General features: G+C 41.5%; 1 protein-coding gene across 3 annotated transcripts in view; it reads left to right on the top strand.

Annotated features, from left to right (window-relative positions):
* Adcy8 (adenylate cyclase 8) overlaps positions 1 to 21,007 on the top strand; it is a 196,252-nt gene that overhangs the window by 150,203 nt on the left and 25,042 nt on the right. For 2 of the 3 annotated variants that reach the window (XM_069991418.1, XM_069991416.1), the window contains 3 exons: positions 334 to 535; positions 2,557 to 2,646; positions 11,041 to 11,213. In XM_069991418.1, the coding sequence (XP_069847519.1) occupies positions 334 to 535; positions 2,557 to 2,646; positions 11,041 to 11,213 (465 nt within the window). The remainder of the gene's footprint in view (positions 1 to 333; positions 536 to 2,556; positions 2,647 to 11,040; positions 11,214 to 21,007) is intronic. The other variant, XM_069991417.1, reaches the window with a different exon arrangement.

Here is a 21,007-nt window from a genome sequence, read left to right as displayed (position 1 = left end):
GATAAACATAAGTCAAAATCCCATGGATAGCAGTTTCCTGGTGAGAATAGGAAATGATAAAAGATGAAGGGGGGGGATGGATAAGCACAATAAACCAAGTCAAATGTCTCATGCCCCTTGTAGAGTTTCTTCACAGTGGAGAATTCTAGAGATAGATGCAATAAATCCCATGTATATCTCCTGTGAATAGCCGCTTTCCCAGCCAGTCAGAACTTGAGAAGAGTTATCAGGTACACTGGGTAGAACATCAGTATCATCATCGTGACTCCTTGGCTGTTCAGCAAATGGTGTTCAATGATTACCTCCTGACCCTATTTTCTGTATTTCCTGCAGAGTGATGCCCATGACCATCCAGTTTTCCATCCTAATTATGCTGCATTCAGCTCTGATCCTCATCACCACAGCTGAGGATTACAAGTGTCTGCCCCTCATCCTTCGGAAGACTTGCTGTTGGATTAATGAAACCTACTTGGCCCGGAATGTCATCATCTTCGCATCCATCCTGATTAATTTTCTGGGTGCTGTCCTAAATATCGTAAGCATCTCTAACCCTCCAGCCCTCCAGTGTCTAGTGGGAAATTAGAAAGTAAGAGTTTCTCAATCCTGCATCTGCTTGCATTGCCTTTCCTTGGTATTTTACCTCAGTGTGCCAGTCCATCCCCAAACCTAGGGACCAAGTGAAAAACTGTAGCTGCTGTCAGAACTATGGGATTATTATTGTTAGAAAGCTGTCTTTCCCAGAAGGGAGATTATTTGCTCCAAAGGAGCTCTAACAGCTCTTCCCACCACCCCGTTCTATATGGCCAGTTATCAATCAATTATAACAGTAAATAAGACTTACTCTTTAGTTTTTAAGTGCCAATATCAACCTGCTATGTGCCATGCACTAAGGGATATTAGTGCATATTTTTTGTACTTAATCCTCACATACATCCCGTGAGGTAAGTCTCATTTATCCCCACTTTATGGCTGAGGAAACTGAGGCTCAGAGACATGAACTAACTTGCTAATAAGATCTGTCTGACTCCATGCCCCATGCTCATTCTAATATGTTAAAAATGTATCACTGGGAGAGGGGATGGCGATGGGGAAATGGGAAATAGCTGCCATTTCCTGAGCGCCTACTGTACGAAACAGGTAGGTATTTTTGTCCCCATGTGAGGGGGAAGGGAAACTGAATTTCAGGAAAGATGAGTATCTTGCCTATGATTCTCTAAGGATTTGTATTTGATGTGACACAAAGAACCCAGATGGAATTCCTCCTGCCATCATACTCTTCATTGTTTTTCATTTGGTGATCCATATTTTTAATTCTGTGTTCTCTCTAGAATTGCATTATAGTAGTGATAGGCGTTTTCTATGTGCATACAAATTGTATTGTCTGTGACTCAGGTAGTGAGGTTTTAGAGATGTTTGTCCCGATTCCAGGTCTCAAACTTGATATGCTAAGACAGGCTAGTTGAGGCATTGTCTTGTGGTTGAACCCATCATTGGAACATCCTTGACTATTCAATCACTAAAGCAGACAGTTCCCACAGTTTGGGACCTGTGGTTTGGAGACTTCCAGTCCAAATTAGGGATACAGATACCTTACTCAGTGAGTAAGCTCAGTGACTATCCTGGTAGGGAAGGAGTAAGTGACATAAAGAAAAAGGAAAACCATCACCTCACAAAACTCACCATCCTAGGAACATTTTATCCATCATGGCGATTGCAATAGGAGAATGTAGGATTCCTGGTCTCAGGCTGAGGAGTTGGTGGACAGGATCTCAAGTCTTGATCATGAGGCAGATATTCTTGGTTTTCAGGGTTTGGAAAGATGATCAGTGACTCTTGGACAGGGTCACTACGTGGCAGGGAGATTAGAGACTTTGGAGTCAGATAGACTGGTGTTCAAATCTCAGCTCCGACAGTCACCAGCACGGTGATCCTGGACAAGTTACTTTACTTCTCAGAGTTTCCTATTTTCCAGTTGTAAAATGGGGATTAAAATCGTAGCTGCATTCCCAGGTGATTGTACAGTGTCTGGCACAGAGGAGGCATTCAGCCCATGGTAGACCTTTTTTTTTTATTTTTTTCTGAGTACCAAGAAATTTCCAGCAGCAACATCTGTCCCAGGAAGTGTGCACCACCCTGTGCTAAAAGTCTTTCTGGAAAACGTGCCCATTCCAATCGCTCACTCCTCCCAGCTGTTGATCTGGAGACAGGCTGTGAGCTTACCCCAAACCTCTTCTCCCAACATCCAACCCCTCTCTTCTGAGTCCCACAATGCACTTCAGTGACCCTAAGCGATGAGTGAACACAGCAGTCTTAGCCTGGTTTCGTGACTAGCTTACAAAAAGCCTTTTCTGAACCAGCACTTGTTATTTTAAATAAAAGAGGCAATCAGAGCTGGCACCTCTATTCTGAAGAGACCCCCCAGAGCTTCTACCCCAGGCTTCTGTAGAAGCCCCACAGCTGAAAGCACACTGCTCCATTTCCAGCACTCACACTGACTTTGTTGTTCCTGTGTCTTTTTGTTTTTTGTTGTTGTTCTTTTTTTTTTTTAATCCGCAGCTGTGGTGTGATTTTGACAAGTCGATACCCTTGAAGAACCTGACTTTCAATTCCTCAGCTGTGTTTACAGATATCTGCTCCTACCCAGAGGTATTTATTTACAAGCTCCCCTTCACGAGAGTTGAACATAGCTAACTCCTCTAGTCCACTGTACAGGACTGACTGAAGCGCCACAGGAATGCCCCCGGAAGCCCTTTTCTTTCTTTTGTTTTTCCTTCTTCTTCCTCCTCCCCTTTAATCCCTTTCCTTTTCCCCTTACATATTTTTCCCCTTTCCTTATTCCCTCTCCTACTCCCTCTTCTGCATCGTTCCCATATCTGCCTTTTCCCTGTTAATTCCTTCTTTCTCCTCCTCCTTTTCTATATCTCTTTCCCTTATCTCTTCCTCCCCCATTAGGAGGAAATACTCCTAGACTGCCTGCAAAATTTTCAGCAGAATGTGATAGATTCTCTATCGATCAGGCAAAGTTGTTGCTGAAGCAGTATTTGCTGTATTAAAAAGAGAAGGAAAAGGGAAAGGAAGGGAAAAGAAAGGAAAGGAGAGGAGAGGAGAAGTGAGGAGAGGAGAGGAAAGGAAAGGAAAGGACAGGAAAGGAAAGTCACAAAGGCAGAAAAATCACAAGTAAACAAATCAAAGTTGTAGGAAGAGTGCCCAGTACACCACTGGGTGGGTCAAGAGACTTTACCTGTCATCACAACACATTTCTGACCCTTTCTTAGCTTGAGAACCACTGATCTATCTCAGGGTCTTTGAGAGTCTTTATATTGTATGGCTGTGTTTGGATCAGGGAGAACAATGACAGGTCTCAGTGCCCTGAGAAGTCTAGATAGACTCATTCTTTCTCTAAAGACTGCTGCTGTGAGAAAGAGCTCCATCATCTGCGAGGAGAAAAGAATGTGTAGCAATGCTTGATAGGAAATGTACTCGTTATCTTGCCCATGTAATTGTAACTCCTCTGTACGGTATTCTCACAACAACAAAAAAAGAATGTATAGTCTCTCCTGGGCCTGAGAATTGGTCTGTGGAGATTTTGAAAAAAAAAAAAAAAAGACTGTCTCTTCTCCCTTTGCCTATGTGAATAGAGCACCTGCATTATTAAATCTTCTATATATGTACAAAGCAGGACTATGTCCACATTACAAAACATGACAGGGGACGTAGAAAGTAACTTGCTTAGGGCATTCAGTTTCACTCCTGCCTGACTTCCTTTCTTCCTCATAGCTTTCTGTCCTTTCTTCCTTGTCCTTCTGACAGAGTTATTATGACTTACTACTATATTTCAAGCCATTTCTGCCTTATTCTAGTCCCAAGTCCCCGGAGGAGGAATTAGACCCTTCCTACGGATATATAGGGTCCAATGGCATAGACCATGTGAACTGGGACTTCCTTTTCGATGTAGAGGACTCTGTGGTATTCCAGCTTCCTACTAACTCCTTGGTTCGGAGGGTATGGAGAATGTCCTAATTTGAGATGAAAATAAGAAGGTCAAGACTTGGATGGTCAGAGCTAGGAAAGAACAGATTTTATTTCTTAGTCTCCCTGAAACTCAGTTTCCTCATCTGTAAACTGGGAAAATGAATGCCTACATTTTCATGCTGCCTGCCTAGATGAGTGACAAGTACCTAGTTTGTAGCATGCATCTGTAATGAAGTGGATCAACTTGACTATCAGTCTGTTTCCTCATGTACTCTAAATCAACACTATGCACCCTTGGCCCCACAGCTGAGACTCTAATCCCCGGACAAAGCACTTACAGATCTGTCAGTCTTAAAGCAGTGGCTAATCTTTGATTACACCACTTTGTTTCTGTGCCTCACTTTCCTTATCCATAAATCCACTATTGAATTGTTTCAGTGTTAAAAGAATTAATTCCTTAAATTATTTAGGGTCACATCTGGTACAAAAACTATAAGCCACGACTGAATTATTATTTCCAATCGTATAATTCCATGCATACATCGTCAGTATATGTTATACATAAACATACTCAAAAAGAGAAATAACGTTAAAGTGAGATCAAACAAATACGAGATCGAATTTTAACATTTTCTTCCATAGTGCCATCTTGTTCAAGGGTCAGAATGCTGAGGCCACACAATAAATTCACCAGCTAATACAACTACCTCACTTGACAAACCCTTTACCAGCCCGCTATTTATAACTGTGTTTCTGGATCTAAATATCTATTTGCCACCCTGAAAAAGGAACCTCTGTACTCACTAGTGTGTGTCTCCCAGAAGAATCATTCTGTCTTTCTGAGCCATGGTTTTCTCAGCCTTGGACACAATGTTTCCACCTTAAAGGATGAGAAACCATGCCCCATCCAAGACCACATCATTAAATTGGACGATATGGTAGAAACAGGAGATGTTAGACTAGGTACTGTAAAGGGTAATTGAATTCTGAACCAGAAGTCTGTCATTTTCTGGAAAAGAGTGAAGATTCAGGAAATGAGAAAAGAAAATTGAATTCCAACTATGACTAGAGAAGCATTCCAGAGGAATAAGAAGACACCAGTTGGTGACATGAACCCAGATCACACAGCTGTAAACCCAGAGTATCTTCTTCTCTTTCACTTGGATGTTCTCAGAAGGCTCAGTGGAAAGTCAGGGCACATCCAGCAATGAAAGCCAGGGACCCCTGAGAGACAGGAAGCAGGTGAAGTGGGCCCCCGGGTTGCCTGAACTCCACTGTTGGTTTTACAAGGGTTTTCACATCACATCTGGAAGGGAAACCCAACATTCCAAACAAAGACTTCCTAAGGACTTCCCAAATGATGTCTTCATTTGGAAATAGTCATCTGAGAGTCCAGGGAGGCCAAGAGAGGCTGGAGTCTATAGAAAGGAAAGACTTGCGTAAAAATAAACTCAGAGATTTGCCGAAGGTCCAACTGTTGCAAATCCGCATGGAAACAAACTGATGCTAGGAAAAGAATCACCTGAAAATCAGTGCCTGGGAGACACAAGGCTGGAAATCCCCACAAGCGAAACTGAAGAAACATTGAAAGTCATGGGACACTCGGCAATCAGAAGGAGTCTTGCCTGAGTCATAGGTATTCCTTGATCATATATCCTGCCCTAGTTCTTTCCTAAAAATTACAAATTTACAGGACCAAAAAGATCAAGCTGTTTCCATACAGTTTGGTTGTGTCCCACACCAAACTTCAAGAATATTTATAAGGCTATTAAAAATCCAGGCTCTACTCAAGCTCAATTTACAGTAACCAGCACCCAGTCAAAGATTACCAGACATTGAAAGTAGGAAAACGTGACTGTATGGTGAGGGGATAAAGTTATATCAATCAGGCAAGTCTGGCCCTGTACATTATAATTACCAAATATAAACAATAAAACATTTATTTTAAATATTCTATATATTCCAAACTTTAGGGACATGGGAGACATATACTGAATATCTGAGTGTGTTGGGCAATAAAACTACACAGGGAAGAAATGTAAAAGCTTAGAACAAAGTTAGTGAAATCAACAACATAACAATGGAAAAATCCCAAACAAAGCTGGAATTTAGTATAAAACACTATCAAGAACAATTTCAAGCAACATAATACACAGATAGTTGGAGCTCCTTCCCCACCCCACCCCCACACGCACACACACAAATTACAACCAAAGTTCTTAAAACCAATAATAAAGACCAAAATCTTAAAGGAAATCAGAACAGGGGAAAAGGTGTTGCATTCTGAAGAAGAAAAAAAGACTCACTTTAAAAGTGAACTGTGGGAACCAGAATTTAGAATAAATCAAAGCCTTTTAAGATGATAACAGAGTGCTGAACATAAATATTCCTTTCCCAATACAACATGACTCACCGCACAGCTTAGTATGTCAGACTAGTCTTCCCTACTCTACCCTCTGGCACCCCAAGATCATGACACCCTGTTCTTTCAATGTATGTTGAACCCAGGAGGAACCCTACTCTGTGTTTACCACAAAAGCAGCCTCGTCCTACGTATGTGTGCACATAGTTTGTATGCTGCTTGCACCAAGACTTGTGGTTGTTACGAGTCAGGTTGTATGTGAGTCTATCAACATTTGGGTTTCCTTGAACTACACAGCCTTTTGAAAACTATCTATTTGGTTTCTTTCTTATGGTGCCATTGGATCTGGACAGCAACCAAATGGTCCTAGAGCTTCCAGTCTATATGACTTATGTGGGTTGCTGTTCAGTGTCCCCTTTGGTTATCACTGTGTGAAATTTTCTTCTAAGAGGAAAATGTACACATAGTGCAAAGGCAATTTATGGAACATTATGAAAATATCCTAATATTAGTGCTGTGCCTTCCAGCTTAGCATGATTTTCAGTGCATAACAGATCCTCCATTAACAATTGTGGATTCACAAGTGCATAATTCAGTGTGAACAAATCTTTATATTGTAACTGTATCATAAGATACTGTTCTCGTAACACATAATCAAGTCATGGGATGCCAGTGTTTTTTCCATCATAGGAAAAAATTGCTTTATTTGTGATTTCCAAGTCCAGCACCTCAATTGAGAAAAGAAAGCTGCTTAGAAACAGAAAGTTGTTCTCTGTACTTTCTTCCTTCTGTAGAATTGGTAGAAAGGATAGATGCAGTTCACTCCTGTTCCAGATACTCGGGAGGCAGATATTGAGAAGCTCAGTGTTCAAGATCAGCCTGGGTGAAAAGTTTATGAGACCTTATCTCAACAAACGAGCTGGGTGTGGTGGCACATGTCTAGCTACACTGGAAGCAAAGGTCAGAAGAATTCTGATTCAGCCAGTCCTGGGAAGAAATTACAAGACACTATCTAAAAAATAACAACAATAAATATAATAGCTTTAAAAAAAATAAAAAAAGCTCTGGAGGTGTAGTTCAATGTTTTCGTGATGGCCTAGAGAATGAGAGTCTGGGTTCAAAACCCAAGTACCACAATAGAAAAAGAAAGGAGAAGAAAGAAGAAGGGGGAGCAGGAGGAAGAGGAGGAAGAGGAGCAGGAAGGGGAAGAGGAAGAGCAAGAGGAGGAGGAGCAAGAGCAGGAGAGGAAGAAGAGGGGGAGGGGAGGAGGAGGCATAGAATAGTGCCTAATTTTAGTCTAATGGCCATAGAATAGTCCCTAGTCTTAATAAGATAAGACATATATAAAGTCATTTGTAGAAGAGCTTGCACAGAATACATGACCAATAAGTGTTTAGTTGAAATTATTACATCTGCCCTCCATTAACTTACCCCTTAGACATAAGCACCCTCAAGCTAGAGCCCCATCTAGCTTTATCTGGAGTTCAACATACAAACCGGGTCTGCCTCACACCTCGAGTCATTGTATATCTTCTCTCCATAGATCATCCTATCTACTGAACTGCCTGTAACCTCTTTTTCCCAATTTGGAACAGAAATGGCCAAGGTATACTGTAGCAATCCCACATGTTTAATGTTCAAATATGATGTGTCCAGTCTGGGGTCATGGCTTAAGTGGCGGGCCCTCCAGAGGGAGCTTGAGCCCCAAACACCTTGATTTCTGACTTAGGGGTTGGCATCACAGAGCAGTTCTCAGGCATCCTGTAGTAAGATAGACCTTCTGAGCACCTGTTCCATAACATTAAATGTGGTAGATGCTACATTTTACGCTTTGGGTCTTCTGTCTTTAGTTTTATGTTCTGTTTTGATGATTTCCTCCATACCTGTAAACAATGCAACTCCAGACCACATGTCTTCCTGAGGTGACATAGAGGAATACAGAATCTCTTTGCTGTTTGACAGCAACACTGTAGTAACTTCAGGTCTAAGATCTTCCCAGGTTATAGGGAAAAAGAAATGGATGGGTTCATACCCATAGAAAGAGAGGTTTTCACAGACAGAGCTTCATGGAGCCATAGACCTCTACAGCCTCCTGTTCTCCTCCCACTTTCTAAGACTGCCTTCTCCCCACTATTCACGCGTAGCATGAATGGCAGGGGAGAAATCCTCCTGACATTGTGCAGCTCCTCGTCTGTGATGCCTCCTGCTTTGTAGCACTGCCATAGGTTTGACTCTATACATTAAAGTAGAAGCTTCCATGACTCACCCAAGGCATCAAAGTGATTCTCCTGCAACGACTGGAAGACGGTGAGCTGGGATGGCAAGGAACCCCTGTCACAATTAATGAAGATGACAAAAAGGAAAAGATCCACCAATCTGTGAGGCAAACATAATAGCATTTGCCTATTATTCCTTTGTGAGGCTTGGTAGAAGAAGAGGAAGACTACCTATAAACTGCCTGTGTCACTGGCTCTGCTGTGATTATTGCATGGTTCCCTAGTTTAACCGAGGAAATTGTTTTCCTGACATCTTTCTCCTTAATACATCTGCATCCGTGCTATGTCTTCCCACTGGCTGTTGTGTGAAACCTGTCTGTCCTTCAAAGTTCTGGTCATACCAACCAACTTCTCCTGCCCAGCCTCCTCCCGACACACCTCCCCACAGTGTGTTCCTATCTCTTTACTTTATTGGTCACATTGCTGGCAAAGGGCTTTCCATAGTATATTACAGCTGGCATTTCCATGTTGCTGCATATTTTTAAGAAGCATTTTCTCTAGGCTTAGACCATCTCTTGTTTCCCTTTGAATTTCCAGTGTCTACCATATGGCTTGGTTGTGATAGGCACTCAATCAAAAAATATTTATTTGATTTTTTAAAATTCAAATTATTGTGCCCTCTACCATAAACTTTGAAGGCTCAACCATTTCAGTAAGTTTTGAACTAATGCATGACTTATTCCACTGATGACACGTTGTCCAGGCCTTTGTCAGTGGCAATGAACAAGAAATCTTCAGGTCTTCCTTTTTCTTCAGCCTTTGCTAAAATGTAGTCTTGAAAGTTTCTCTGGATGGCACTGGGAAGGTGGCTCAGTGGTAGAGTGCTTGCCTTGCACGCATGAGGCCCTGGGTTCAATTGCTCAGCCCACATAAGCAGAAAAAGCTGGAAGTGGTGCTATGGCTCAAGTGGTAGAGCACTACTAGTCTTGAGCTGAAGAGCTGAGGGACAGCACCCAGTCCCAGAGTTCAGGCCCCACAACTGACCAAAAAAAGGAAGTTTCTCTGGATGGAAAGGAAAGAAATTCTTACTTTTGCCTGGTCACTTCATCCACCGCTGGCTACAGAACTTTTTTGGTAAAAGAAGAGATTAAAGGGAAGGATGTAACAGACACATCTACCTTCTGTACCATGAAACTACAGAATCTTACTCCTGAGTTAGAACTTGGTCAAGAAACTATCTACCTTTGCTTAGATCAATATTAGTCAGAAAATTGCATGCATGAGTCGATGTGGCTTAAGAAGTCATAAATATGTCTTCGGTAAGGAGTTTAGCTTAGAGATCACCAAATGCAGCCAGCCTGGTCACTAGCGTCACATGCACTCAAATTGGCTGTATCCAGAGGGCCTAGATCTTACTGTCTAGCTCCAAGATCTTGAACAATTTTGCATAAGCTCAATGTGCCTCACATTTTTAATCTATGAAGGGGAGTTAATGATTCCCTTCTAGGACTTATTCTGAATAACACGAGAAAAATGCGTAGAGCAATATTAAGATCCTAAGCACTGCTAAGCATGTGAGTTTTAGCTCTTCCATTGGATAATCACAGTCCCAACCCATCACCATGAATAGTATACTGGGATATGTCTGTCTGGACAGTAGACTGAGGAGCTTATGGTAGAAGTCTGGAATCTACCTGGGCAGATGGAGACTGGAAGGCTACTTCACGTTTCCAGCTCTTGGGTGATTCAGATTTGCAGGTAGGAACGTTACTTCAGATCTAGGGTAACAGAAGTCATTCTGGTCTTGACAGGGCAATCAGGAGGAATGTGGCAGGATCCAGAAGCATCCAGAAAGCCTTCTCCAGAGAAGTACATCTTAGCTGACATTTGTCAGAGGAGGAAGTCTTAGTCACATGGCTGAGAGTTGAGGAAGTCTAGAAGGAGTCAATGGTTGGCATGTTGTAGCCTGTGAGTTCTGACACTCAGAAGGAAGTAGAGAGCAATGAAATGATTTCACATAAGGAGTGACATGTAGAGAATGCCCATATGTGTTGGATGGGGGCTGGGGCCTAACAACTACCTAACTAGTCCAGCTGCAAATAAACTGTTCAAGAACTGGCCCTGAGAACTAAAGCAAAGAAGACTGAAGGAAGAAGTTCACCAGATGTGAGCTTTGTTAAGGAAGTAGACCCAATAGAATGGCCGGCTTGTGGAAGGTAGACAGGGGAAGGCAACAGAGATCAAAGTGAGCCTTCTACTTCTCTTGACGATGTGAATTGTGATGTCATTCATGGAAAGGGGAGGCACAGGGGCTGCGGGGGGTAGGAAAATGAAGGACCCCATGGGCTCCACTGAGCTTAGTGAGGGGGCTGACCCCCAAGGGGAAATGCTCAGTACACATCTGTCCAAGGACTCCTACCAGCACATGGCTAAGAGAGGGAGCCCTGAGGTTCCTACGGAAATTTAACAGCTTGCATTCTTTGTTTGCAGTACTTTGTCTTCACGGGAGTGTTGGCTATGGTGACCTGTGCAGTTTTCCTCCGACTTAACTCTGTCCTGAAGCTGGCTGTCCTGCTCATCATGATCGCTATCTATGCCCTACTGACGGAGACCATCTATGCAGGGCTCTTTCTGCGTCACGACAACTTGAACCACAGTGGAGAGTGAGTGTTCACCACCATTGCATGTTCAGAAAGTACTTGGCTTTCATGGGAAATGGAACCACTGGAGGAATGAGGGAGGCAGGGTTATTAAAAAACTTGGCAATTGGTTTGGTATTGAGTAATACCTCAACTTGGGCATTGTCTGTCTAGCTTACGAGTCTAGGGAAAATCCCTACTTTTCGGTAATACCATTTATATGAATTTTAAATTGATTAACTGATTATTTTAAATTTTGGACTATTTTTAAATAGTATTTAAATAGTAACTCAGATTTCTTTCAAGCCTAGTGATTTAACATTTATTTAACAGTTACAGTTCAAGACTTGCAGGATCTGATTTCAGTGGAGCTACAGCAATATTAATAACAAGCAGTCGCTGTAGGTTGAGCATTTTCTTTTATTATGTCACATTTGAAATACGAGAAATTGATAAAAGTAATGCCTTAGCCTATATTTCTTAGAGAAAATAGCACAAAGCAAAGTTTAAGGGCTAATTCAACCCAAGACATGCCAGTGAATGAGAAAGGGAGGAAGCGAGAGGAGAATGGGTGATGAATGCAAGCTTGTATTCTATGGTGCCAGCAGTAGAAACTGTGAATGGATTCAACCAGTACCTTGGAAACTCCATTAAGTCAACCAAATGAAGTGTCTCTGGACAGCTTCCAAGGTGGGAGGCGAGGAGGAGCCACATCTAGGAACAGAGGAAAGAGGAGAACTGTGTCTTATGGCTCCTTCTGTCTTCTTTACTCTGACACAGTTCAATCCCTGGATACACTTTCTGGTGGCATCACTTGCCCTGTTCCATTGCCAAAGGCAAGGAGACCTCACAGAGGAAATACTAAGAGGAACCCACTATCAAGCATTGCTAGACCGACTGGGGTCAGGGGTAGGAAACACACAAATCTAGTCACGGCCAGAATAAGTGGCCAGTAGTGAAAAAGAAATGTCCACAATAGTCCAAGATGCCTCAGAAGAAATTTGAGAACCTGTAGGAACCAATCCCTGGAAATAAGCAATACTAAAACTGATTCGCCTTTACTTTTGCATTTTCAAAAGAATAAAATATTTCATAAATTGTTCACATTCTCTTCGCTACTTTAAATCTCTTCTCATTCTCTTAAGGGCCAATTCCTACAACACTTAATATATATATCATTTCCATCTATGGCTTTTAATATATATGGCTATGCCTGTGTCTGTAAATTATAACATTGCTCTTTCTCAAACAGTACTACCATTTTTAAAATCTGTTCAAAATCTGATATCTATAAATTTAATTCATTTTATCCATTGTCTGTACATATATCATATGTACATAAGAATATACATTTTGTCGTGTGACCTCTGAGTAGACATTTAGTCTGTTACTGGTTTTTCTTATCATAAAAAAGCACTTTGGTACACACTGTGCACAGTTGGGGCAGTCAGTACAAGCACTTTTGCTAGATTATAGGGGTCCCATCCCTGCTACTTTAGAAAGTATCATACTGCCCAGTTGCTCTCCAACATGACTGAAACCATTTTCCTCTGGTTTTCTGAGTGGTTCTGTAGCTGCTCATTCTCCCCTATGCCATTTGTTGGCTTGTTAAATCCTACTGGATTTATGAGAGGACATTTTATCTCACTGTTTTCATGTGCAGGTCCCTGAGTATAAGGGACTTTATGAATCTTTTTATTTATTGGCCAATTTGAGGTCTTCATACCTGATTTTCTTTTTTTATTTTAATTTTGTTGTCAAGGTGATATCCTGAGGGGTTAAAGTTCCATAAGCAGGGCAGTGATCACATTTCTTGTCTGACTTGTTACTCCTTCCCTCATTTCTCTTACCTGACTTTCAAAGTTATCTCCTAGTTTGCTACTTCATTGTTCACATTTCTTATTTTTTAATTTATATTTTTATTAATTTAACTAGTTTTACAAAGGAGTTATCATTCAACCAATCAGCTTATGAATGCAATGCATCCTGATTAATGTCACCCCTTTCCTCATTCTCCACCATTTCTTCCAACCCTACCCCTCTCCTCAATTTTCTTAATTGTGTAGGATTATGTATTTCTGCATTCTCCCCACTTCCTCTCTTCATTCATCTACCCTCTTCTCCTTGACCATACCCAACTTGTCAAATATCAGTTCCCTAGTAGTCATTTTGTTGGAGTGGAAGTTAGTCCTTCGAAGGTATTATACCCTTTGACTTCTCAAGAGCTCTTTCTGTTTGTTAGTTGACAAACAAAAACATTCAAGCTGGGCACCAGTAGCTCAGGCCTATAATCCTAGCTACTCAGGAGACTGAGATCTGGGGTTCGTATTTCAAAGCCAGTCCAGGCCAGAAAGTCCTTGAGACTCTTACCTCCAATTAAACATCAGAAAACCAGGAGTAATGCTGTGGCTCAAGTGTTAGAGAGCTAGCTTTGAGCAAAAGGAGCTCAGAGACAGTGTTCAGGCCCAGAGTTCAAGCCCCAGGACCAGCAAAAATAAATAAATAAATACTCTGTACTGACTGCGTACAACATGATTTTATATGTGTGTGTGTTATGGAATGACTAAGTCAAGTCATTTGAATTACTGTACATATTTTTATGGAAAGAACACTTAAAAATCTACTCTACAATGCACCATGTTGTACAATAGGTCTCTTGACCTTACTCCTATTGCTAGAAATTTTGTATTTCTAAATGCCCTCCTCTCAACCCTGGTAACAACTACTCCAACTCTCTGCATTTACAAGTTCAACATTTGTCCATTCCATGTGTAAGTGAAAGCACACATCGTTTATCTCTCTGTGCCAGCTTATTTCACTTAACCTAATATCTTTCAGATTAGTCCTTGTTGTAACAATTGACAGGATTTCCTTCTTTGTAAGGCTGAATATATACTCTCTCCTGTTCATTTCATCTCATTCTTAAGAACTAAGATATAGGAGCTCTTTATAGTTTCCATATACTAATGTGCATCTGTCATGCAAGTATGTCATGTATTTAATATACTATTCCCTATTCTGTCTTCACAGTAACATTCTACAGAATATAAACCAAGAGAGGTTTACAATGACTCAGATTCCTGTGGCCAGTAAATGACGTATCTGACTACAAAAGTGTCATTCTGGCCTGAAAGTCCATCTATCCCTGTAAATACTACCTGAGCCTCTTTTAAATCACACTGAAGAACTTCCCATCATATTTCCAGGTGTTCAAAAAAGTAAAACAGTCCCAAATGAAGTAAGATGGTTGGTGATTCCCCAGGACCATAAGGAAATGAGCACAAACGTAGTCAAAGAGATGTGTAAAGAAAACAGGCCAGCCCTGTAGTAAAAATAAAACTTTATTCATTCAAAAGAAGGTACAATGTTCATAGAATATGCCAGAGATTTAACTTCAAATCCAGACTCCATTGGACTAGAAAGCTACTACCCATCCTGGCCATCTGTAGAAAGTGTAGTCAGCTTGGGCCACCATAACTACACACCACAGACTGGACAAGCAGCTTAAGTAACAGACATCTCTCACAGTTCTGGGTGCAGAGAAGTATCAGTGGCATATTCCAGTTGATTGTTCTTCTGGTGAGGCTCACTTCCTAACTAGCACATGGCCATCTTCCTTCTGGCTCCTCAAATGGAGCCGAGAAACTCCTGCTTCTTTCTCATTTATAAGGCAATAAACACCAAATCCTAGTAATACTAGTATTACAAATGATCTCAGACTCTGTCTCATAGACAGTTACACTGGAGTATAGAAATAGAACTTCCGCATATAAATTGGGAAGGGGAGCATGATTCAGTCTGTAATACTGCCCCAGAACAATTATCGGGCCTTAATGTATCTGTCAAATAGCAGATGCTTAATATATGCATATTCTCCATCTTTCTTCTTTTTGAAAAGCTTAGCTCTGAATTCAGATTGGAAACCTTCAGGAAAAGTGTGTAGTTAAATTTTAAGTAAGTGTTGCAAAAGTAAAGATCATCTCAGAGGCATCGCTGCTCATGATCTAATGCTCTGAATTTTCCTTGCTCATGGCCAGTCGTGGATTAGTTGTGTGCTGTGTCACTCCCTGATGTGAACAGCATTCACTTAAAAGAAGTGAAAGCACTCAGTCAGACTGTTCTACTGTATCCCAGTACCAGACACATTCTGGGATGGTCACAAAACAACCCAAGTCACTGTGTATACTCAGCAATCATTGGCTGATGAGCCTGAACCTGTGCTTTACCTGAGCTCACACTAGTTGGGAGACTTCGCTGCAGCTTACTCCTGGTTGTAATGTGGAAAAGCATACAAAATATAAAATGTGAAGGTCACAAAGAAGCTGGGACGGGGCTGTCTGGCTACTTCTCCATTATCTGTTCATTCCCCTCTTCATGACAACTTCCTGACTCATAGATAATGCTGGTCCCAGGCCAGGAGATAAACCTCATCCCCAGTGCCATCTCAGTCACTAGAGATTAACCTTCCTCGCATCCTATAGAAAGTAAATATCTCACATTGCATAGGAGCACATTTTAGGAGTTACGCTGTCTGGAACCAAATCTCAGTTCTTCCATTAACCAGATGTGTGCTCTTGATCAAATTAACTTGTGGTGATTTAGCTTCTCTCATCAGGGAAGTGGGAATTAGAATAAGTCCCATGCTGTAAGAGTATAAATGGTTTAAATTTGATCATAGAAATTTAGCACAAGGACTGGCATAGACAAGCAGTTGATTAATACCAACATTTGTCATTGGACATGACCTTTCCATGTCATGAATGCTGGTATTTTACAAATCCTCAACTCAAGACTTCAGTCTTGTAACGGTTATCCCAGGATCTATTTCTGATTCTCCTATCCCAAAACCTACTCAGTTCATACTCCTCCTAAAAACCTTTCAGAGTCTCCCTTTTGCCTCTAAGAAGGTAAAAGTTCAATGGGTTTGCTCAGCATCCCCAATTTCTCTTTCTTCTAGCCCATGCTGGCTTCTTCAATCTTGTCTCCTAAAACTCCATCTAAGGGCTGTACTCTAGCCACAGGAAATCACATACCATTTCTTAAATGACCTTCTGCTTGTACATTTCCCTTCGGCCTGATGTCCCGATCTTCCAAATCCAACCAATCATTTTCAAGACCCAGTTCAAGGACAATCTCCTTGATGAAATCCTGTCATCAGCTCTACATTTTCTAAACCATGTAAATAGATAAATGCTTACCAATGCACTGGCCTTTCCTTGTTGGAGTCATGGAGTGCCATATCTTCCCCCACCACAAGGAACAGGAGGAGTTCATATTCTTAAGGAAGGAGCAGTATTTTTCAGGGCAAAGATCAGTAATCATAATCATGTTCATATCCCTGGCACTGCAAGTACCTTGGCAAGAAGTATCCAATTAAATGTTTGTGGAAATAAGTACTAAATGAGTGCAAATACTAGCACCTTGGGAATCATACAGCAGCACTATTGATTCACAATAAGCTATCATCCGTAATGCCCACAGCTTGATGTCCCTAGTCTCCCTCACCATCTTCACCCCATCCTGTAAACACAACTTGGTTGTTGTTTCCACATATTCAGCTACCCATCCATCTCCCACCCCAGCCCTCAGGCACACCAGGTACATCTGATGCCTTACTTCCTGATTCTGACTTTTCTCCTTCCCTGGCACCTGGAGACTAAACAGCATATGTGCTCAGAGGTCTCCAGGCTACAAATAAGCCAGGGCTACCAAAACCATGATTAGAAGAAGATGATATGGGTGGTGTTAGATATTCAAGACACTTCAGACATAGAAAACTGTGCTGCTAGGTGACCCTCTCACAAGGGAGAATCAATGGATAATGTCAAGCAAAAGCCACACATAAACAAATCGTGTAGTGAGAACCAATAAATTTGGTGCTGGCAGGATCTAGAAGCCATGTGGCAAGAGAAAAGATTTCCTCTTGTTAAAATGTGATGTTGGATCCACATTTGCTTCTATAGGGTTCTGTCCCTGATTTAATGTCCTTCTGACACGACCTTGAAATGCTCTCTCTAGCTCACTCTCTCTAACTCCCTTTCTCTGTCTTGCTGCTCTCCCTTGCTCTCTCACTCTCTAGCTCTTACTCACTCTCTCCCCTTCCTCCTCCCCCCAACCCTCTCTCTCAATGCTAAGGTTTAGACATAAGGCTTTCTCCTGGTGGGCAGTCATTTTGCTTTAGGCTATTTTTTTCAGATAAAGTCTTGAGCTTTTTTCCTAGGTGGATCCCAGAGGGGATTCTCTAACCTATTCCTCCCACTTACCTAGGATGTGAGGCATGTGCCATCATGCCCGTTTTTTTATTGTGAAAATACCATACAGAGGGGTTACAATTACATGAGCAAGGTAATGAGTACATTTCTTATCAAGCATTTTTGCCTCCTCCTTTGTTTCCCCTTACCATCCCTACCCCCCATTCTCCTGCCCCCCCACCTCCTGCCAAAGTTGTAAAGTTCATTTTCGACATGACGTCTTGTACATCTCATTGTTGCAATGGGTCCACCTGTATCCCTATTTAAACAATTTGTTTTTTTCCTTTCCCCTCCACAAATTATACCAACATCAAATACAGTGAAAACGGGTTATACCATGAGGGAGGGACATACAAAGCAACAAAGAAATATCATATAAATACGTTAGAAACAATAACAAGTAAGAAAAAAACATGTGAGTCCTCACCTTGCGGTTCGTTTTCCCTAACATCAACTTATCTGACCATTTCTGCTTGAATGGGGGAAAAAATTATATTAAGTGAAGTAAGCCAGGCCTATTTTTTGTTTGTTGAAATGAGACCTGCTAACTTTTTTCCTGGACTGGCCTCAAAACACAATTCATCCAGTCTCTGCCTGCCAAGTACCTGGGATCACAGGTATGTACCATCATGCCCCATCTTTTGAAATTCTTATTTTTTATCCAGGTTTCTCAGTATTTCTTTTTTTGCACTCAACACCACAAGATATGGAGATAGTCCTGACTAAATTACCCACATGAGAGATCATAGTAGTTATGAGGAACAAATGGACAGGATATAACCCACATATTGGGTAAAAGCCAAAATAGCATCCGTTCAACATTATATAACCTCCATCAGACCATATGGAGAATATAGACATGCTATAACGTTTGCTGTGGACTCTGGCTAGGCCTACAGATTCAAAATTAAGACACTGGATTCTTTCTAGGTATTCTCTTTAGTAATTTAAGGACAAACAAGTATAAACTGATGTATAAAAATAGTAGTATTATCTCAGTGATTCTTTAACATACATAAATTGGTTCAAAATGTTCTTGGTTTCAAGTCCCTGGTATCTAGTGCTGAATAAGGCATTATAATACAGTATAGATTTCGGCCATGTAGCTCTCTTTGGAAGCTCATCAAAAATCCTAAGTTAAAGGTAATTACAAATCGGTCCTTCTTAACCTGGCTGAATAACTATGCAGATTCTGTAGCCCGTCTCAGACTATGCTTTTTCATCTGGAATATGGCTGAACTCTCAAAAATTGCTCACAATTTTCTTATACTTTCGTTCTGTGTATAGTCTAGTCATCTTTCTATTTTTGGCCAGCCACTGCTTTCAAAATGACTCAAGGAATATTTGTGTTTTCTCTTGAAAATATGCTTCAAATGATAATTGCAAGCCTTAAAATAAATTTCCTGCATCACAAAGAAGATGGTATCAAAAGTGCCAGGCAGAGCAGGAGTTAAAGACAGATGCATGGATTGGGGGAAAAGTTAAGCATAGGATAGCTCCCATTCAGTTGAAGCAATGTGAACTGGTGTTTTGTTTTTATTTAACAATATCACCACAAGTAAGACAATATGCCAGACGCTTTGCAGGATTGTGAGAGGAAGATGTGGGCCTAGCTCCACGCCAACACATTATCTTGATTGTCCAATTTAATCCTCACTGCCATGGGGATATATACAGATGAATAAACTGAGACATTAAGCAACCCATTCAAGGTCAAAGAACTGATCAATGGGAGAGTGGAGACAGAAACCTTGTTCTGCACAAGTTCAAAGTTTATGTCTTTAACCATTTTTCTAGAGGTCCATACATTTCCAAAGCTAGAGAACTAAGTGATAAAAAAGAATGGTGTTGAAAATGTACCTCTGCCCTGAAAACAAGTGCAGTGGTGAATAAAGGAGGGAACAAAGGCGTCCCTCCCTTCAATGCAGAGGTGACCGTACATAAGTAACAGTCCAAGTCTCCTCACTTCCGTAGTCTTTATGAATGCCCTTGCTCTCATTCTGAGTCTTCATGCGATCTCAAGCATGGTTTATGACGTTGACTAGCCTTGAGACTTGTAAGCCAGCTAGATAACCAAGGCACAAAAGCTTATTCCTGTAGAACCCACCCCACTTTCTTCTTCTGAAGTTGTCTCATCCTGTAAGTCTCCTCTAAACCCTCATCCTCAGTTACTTTATCTTTTCAAATATTCCCATGGCAACAGGGATGTGTCAGTTCCATAGAGTTTATCATATTATAAAATTATCTCTATGTCATTCCTTCTCCTATTGGACAACTTTGAGGGGACAGACGATGCTCTTTTGCCAGCATATGTCTGGCAACCACAGATACTTAATAATTATGAGCTTCTCTGGAGCTATTGATAAGACATTTAATGAGGAGCTCTATTATTAGCGTCTTATCTCCAAGGCAAAGCTGATAGAACTAGGAACTTCCAGATTCTAATCTTACTCAGGCTTTGGCCCTTTTGCTCTCCTTGTGCTTTGTATTTCCTCATAAGAATGTACATTTCCAGGGGGCTGGGAAAGTGGCTCAGTGGGAGAGTGCTTGCCTTGCATGCATGAGGACCTGGGTTCAATTCCTCAGCACCACATAAGCAGAAAAAAAAGAGGTGGAAGTGGTGCTGTGGCTCAAGTGGTAGAGCGCTAGCCTTGAGCTGAAGAGCTGAGGGACAGCACCCAGGCCCAGAGTTCAAGCCCCATGACCAGACAAAAAAAAAAAAAAAAAAAAGAATGTACATGTCCACTCCTAGATGCCATGCCAGGCCTGATGTGCTGTACCAGGCCTGGCTCAGATTAAGCTGAGAAGATTTAGCATCAATGCAAATGAAATTTAGAGTTAGGAGCTGGCTTCTTACCCCATTTGCCTGAGCCCTGTGCAGCATCTGCTAGTCTCCAACAAGAGAAAGACTTGGTGGAGCCAGGTTGGGGCTCTTCTTTCCTCTGGACAGTACATCCCATCTACAATGGTTCCCTTGTGCCTTTGGGCCACATCAGGGTTACTTTGGAGTGAACTCTAACTATAGATGTGCCTGTGGTTGGGAGACCACTAAAAAGGGACTGATGTAATACAGTTTTATTGATTAAAATACTCTGGCAGTATTATAGAAAGTAGATTGTGGGAGACAATGTAAGGAGGCTGTTGGAGGTCATGGCTGATGTACTTAAGAGGTAGAGGTAGATGTGAAGAGACGTGGGTGGTATCTGGGTGTCAGAGGGGACAGGTTTGGCCATGGGTTGATGGGTTAGTGAGGACAGAGCCCTAGTTTTCTTTCTGCTTTTGACTTGAGAACATAGGGGAATAGGTTTGGGAACATTGTCTGGGTTGGAAAAGCCATAGGGAAGTAGCATGGATAGAGGTGATCTGGACTTGAATATTTTTCTTTGGGGATTCCTCTTTAGCCAGTGAAGACCTGCCAAGGTGGCACTCTACTGTCACATTTCACACATGTCCAACTTTGAAGGTCCATGTTTCTCCCTCCAAATCTTTTGTTTCCTGGCCTAAAATGACCTAGAACGACTTGTAGCTGAACCAACATAGAAAAGAGACAAAATTCAAACTCAAATG

Source organism: Dipodomys merriami, unplaced genomic scaffold, assembly GCF_024711535.1.
Source record: "Dipodomys merriami isolate MVZ:Mamm:240054 unplaced genomic scaffold, mDipMer1.0.p SCAF_4, whole genome shotgun sequence".
In the NCBI taxonomy this organism is placed as follows: Eukaryota; Metazoa; Chordata; class Mammalia; order Rodentia; family Heteromyidae; genus Dipodomys; species Dipodomys merriami.
Note: the sequence above shows the minus strand (reverse complement) of the source record. Positions and strands in the feature narration are given on the sequence as shown.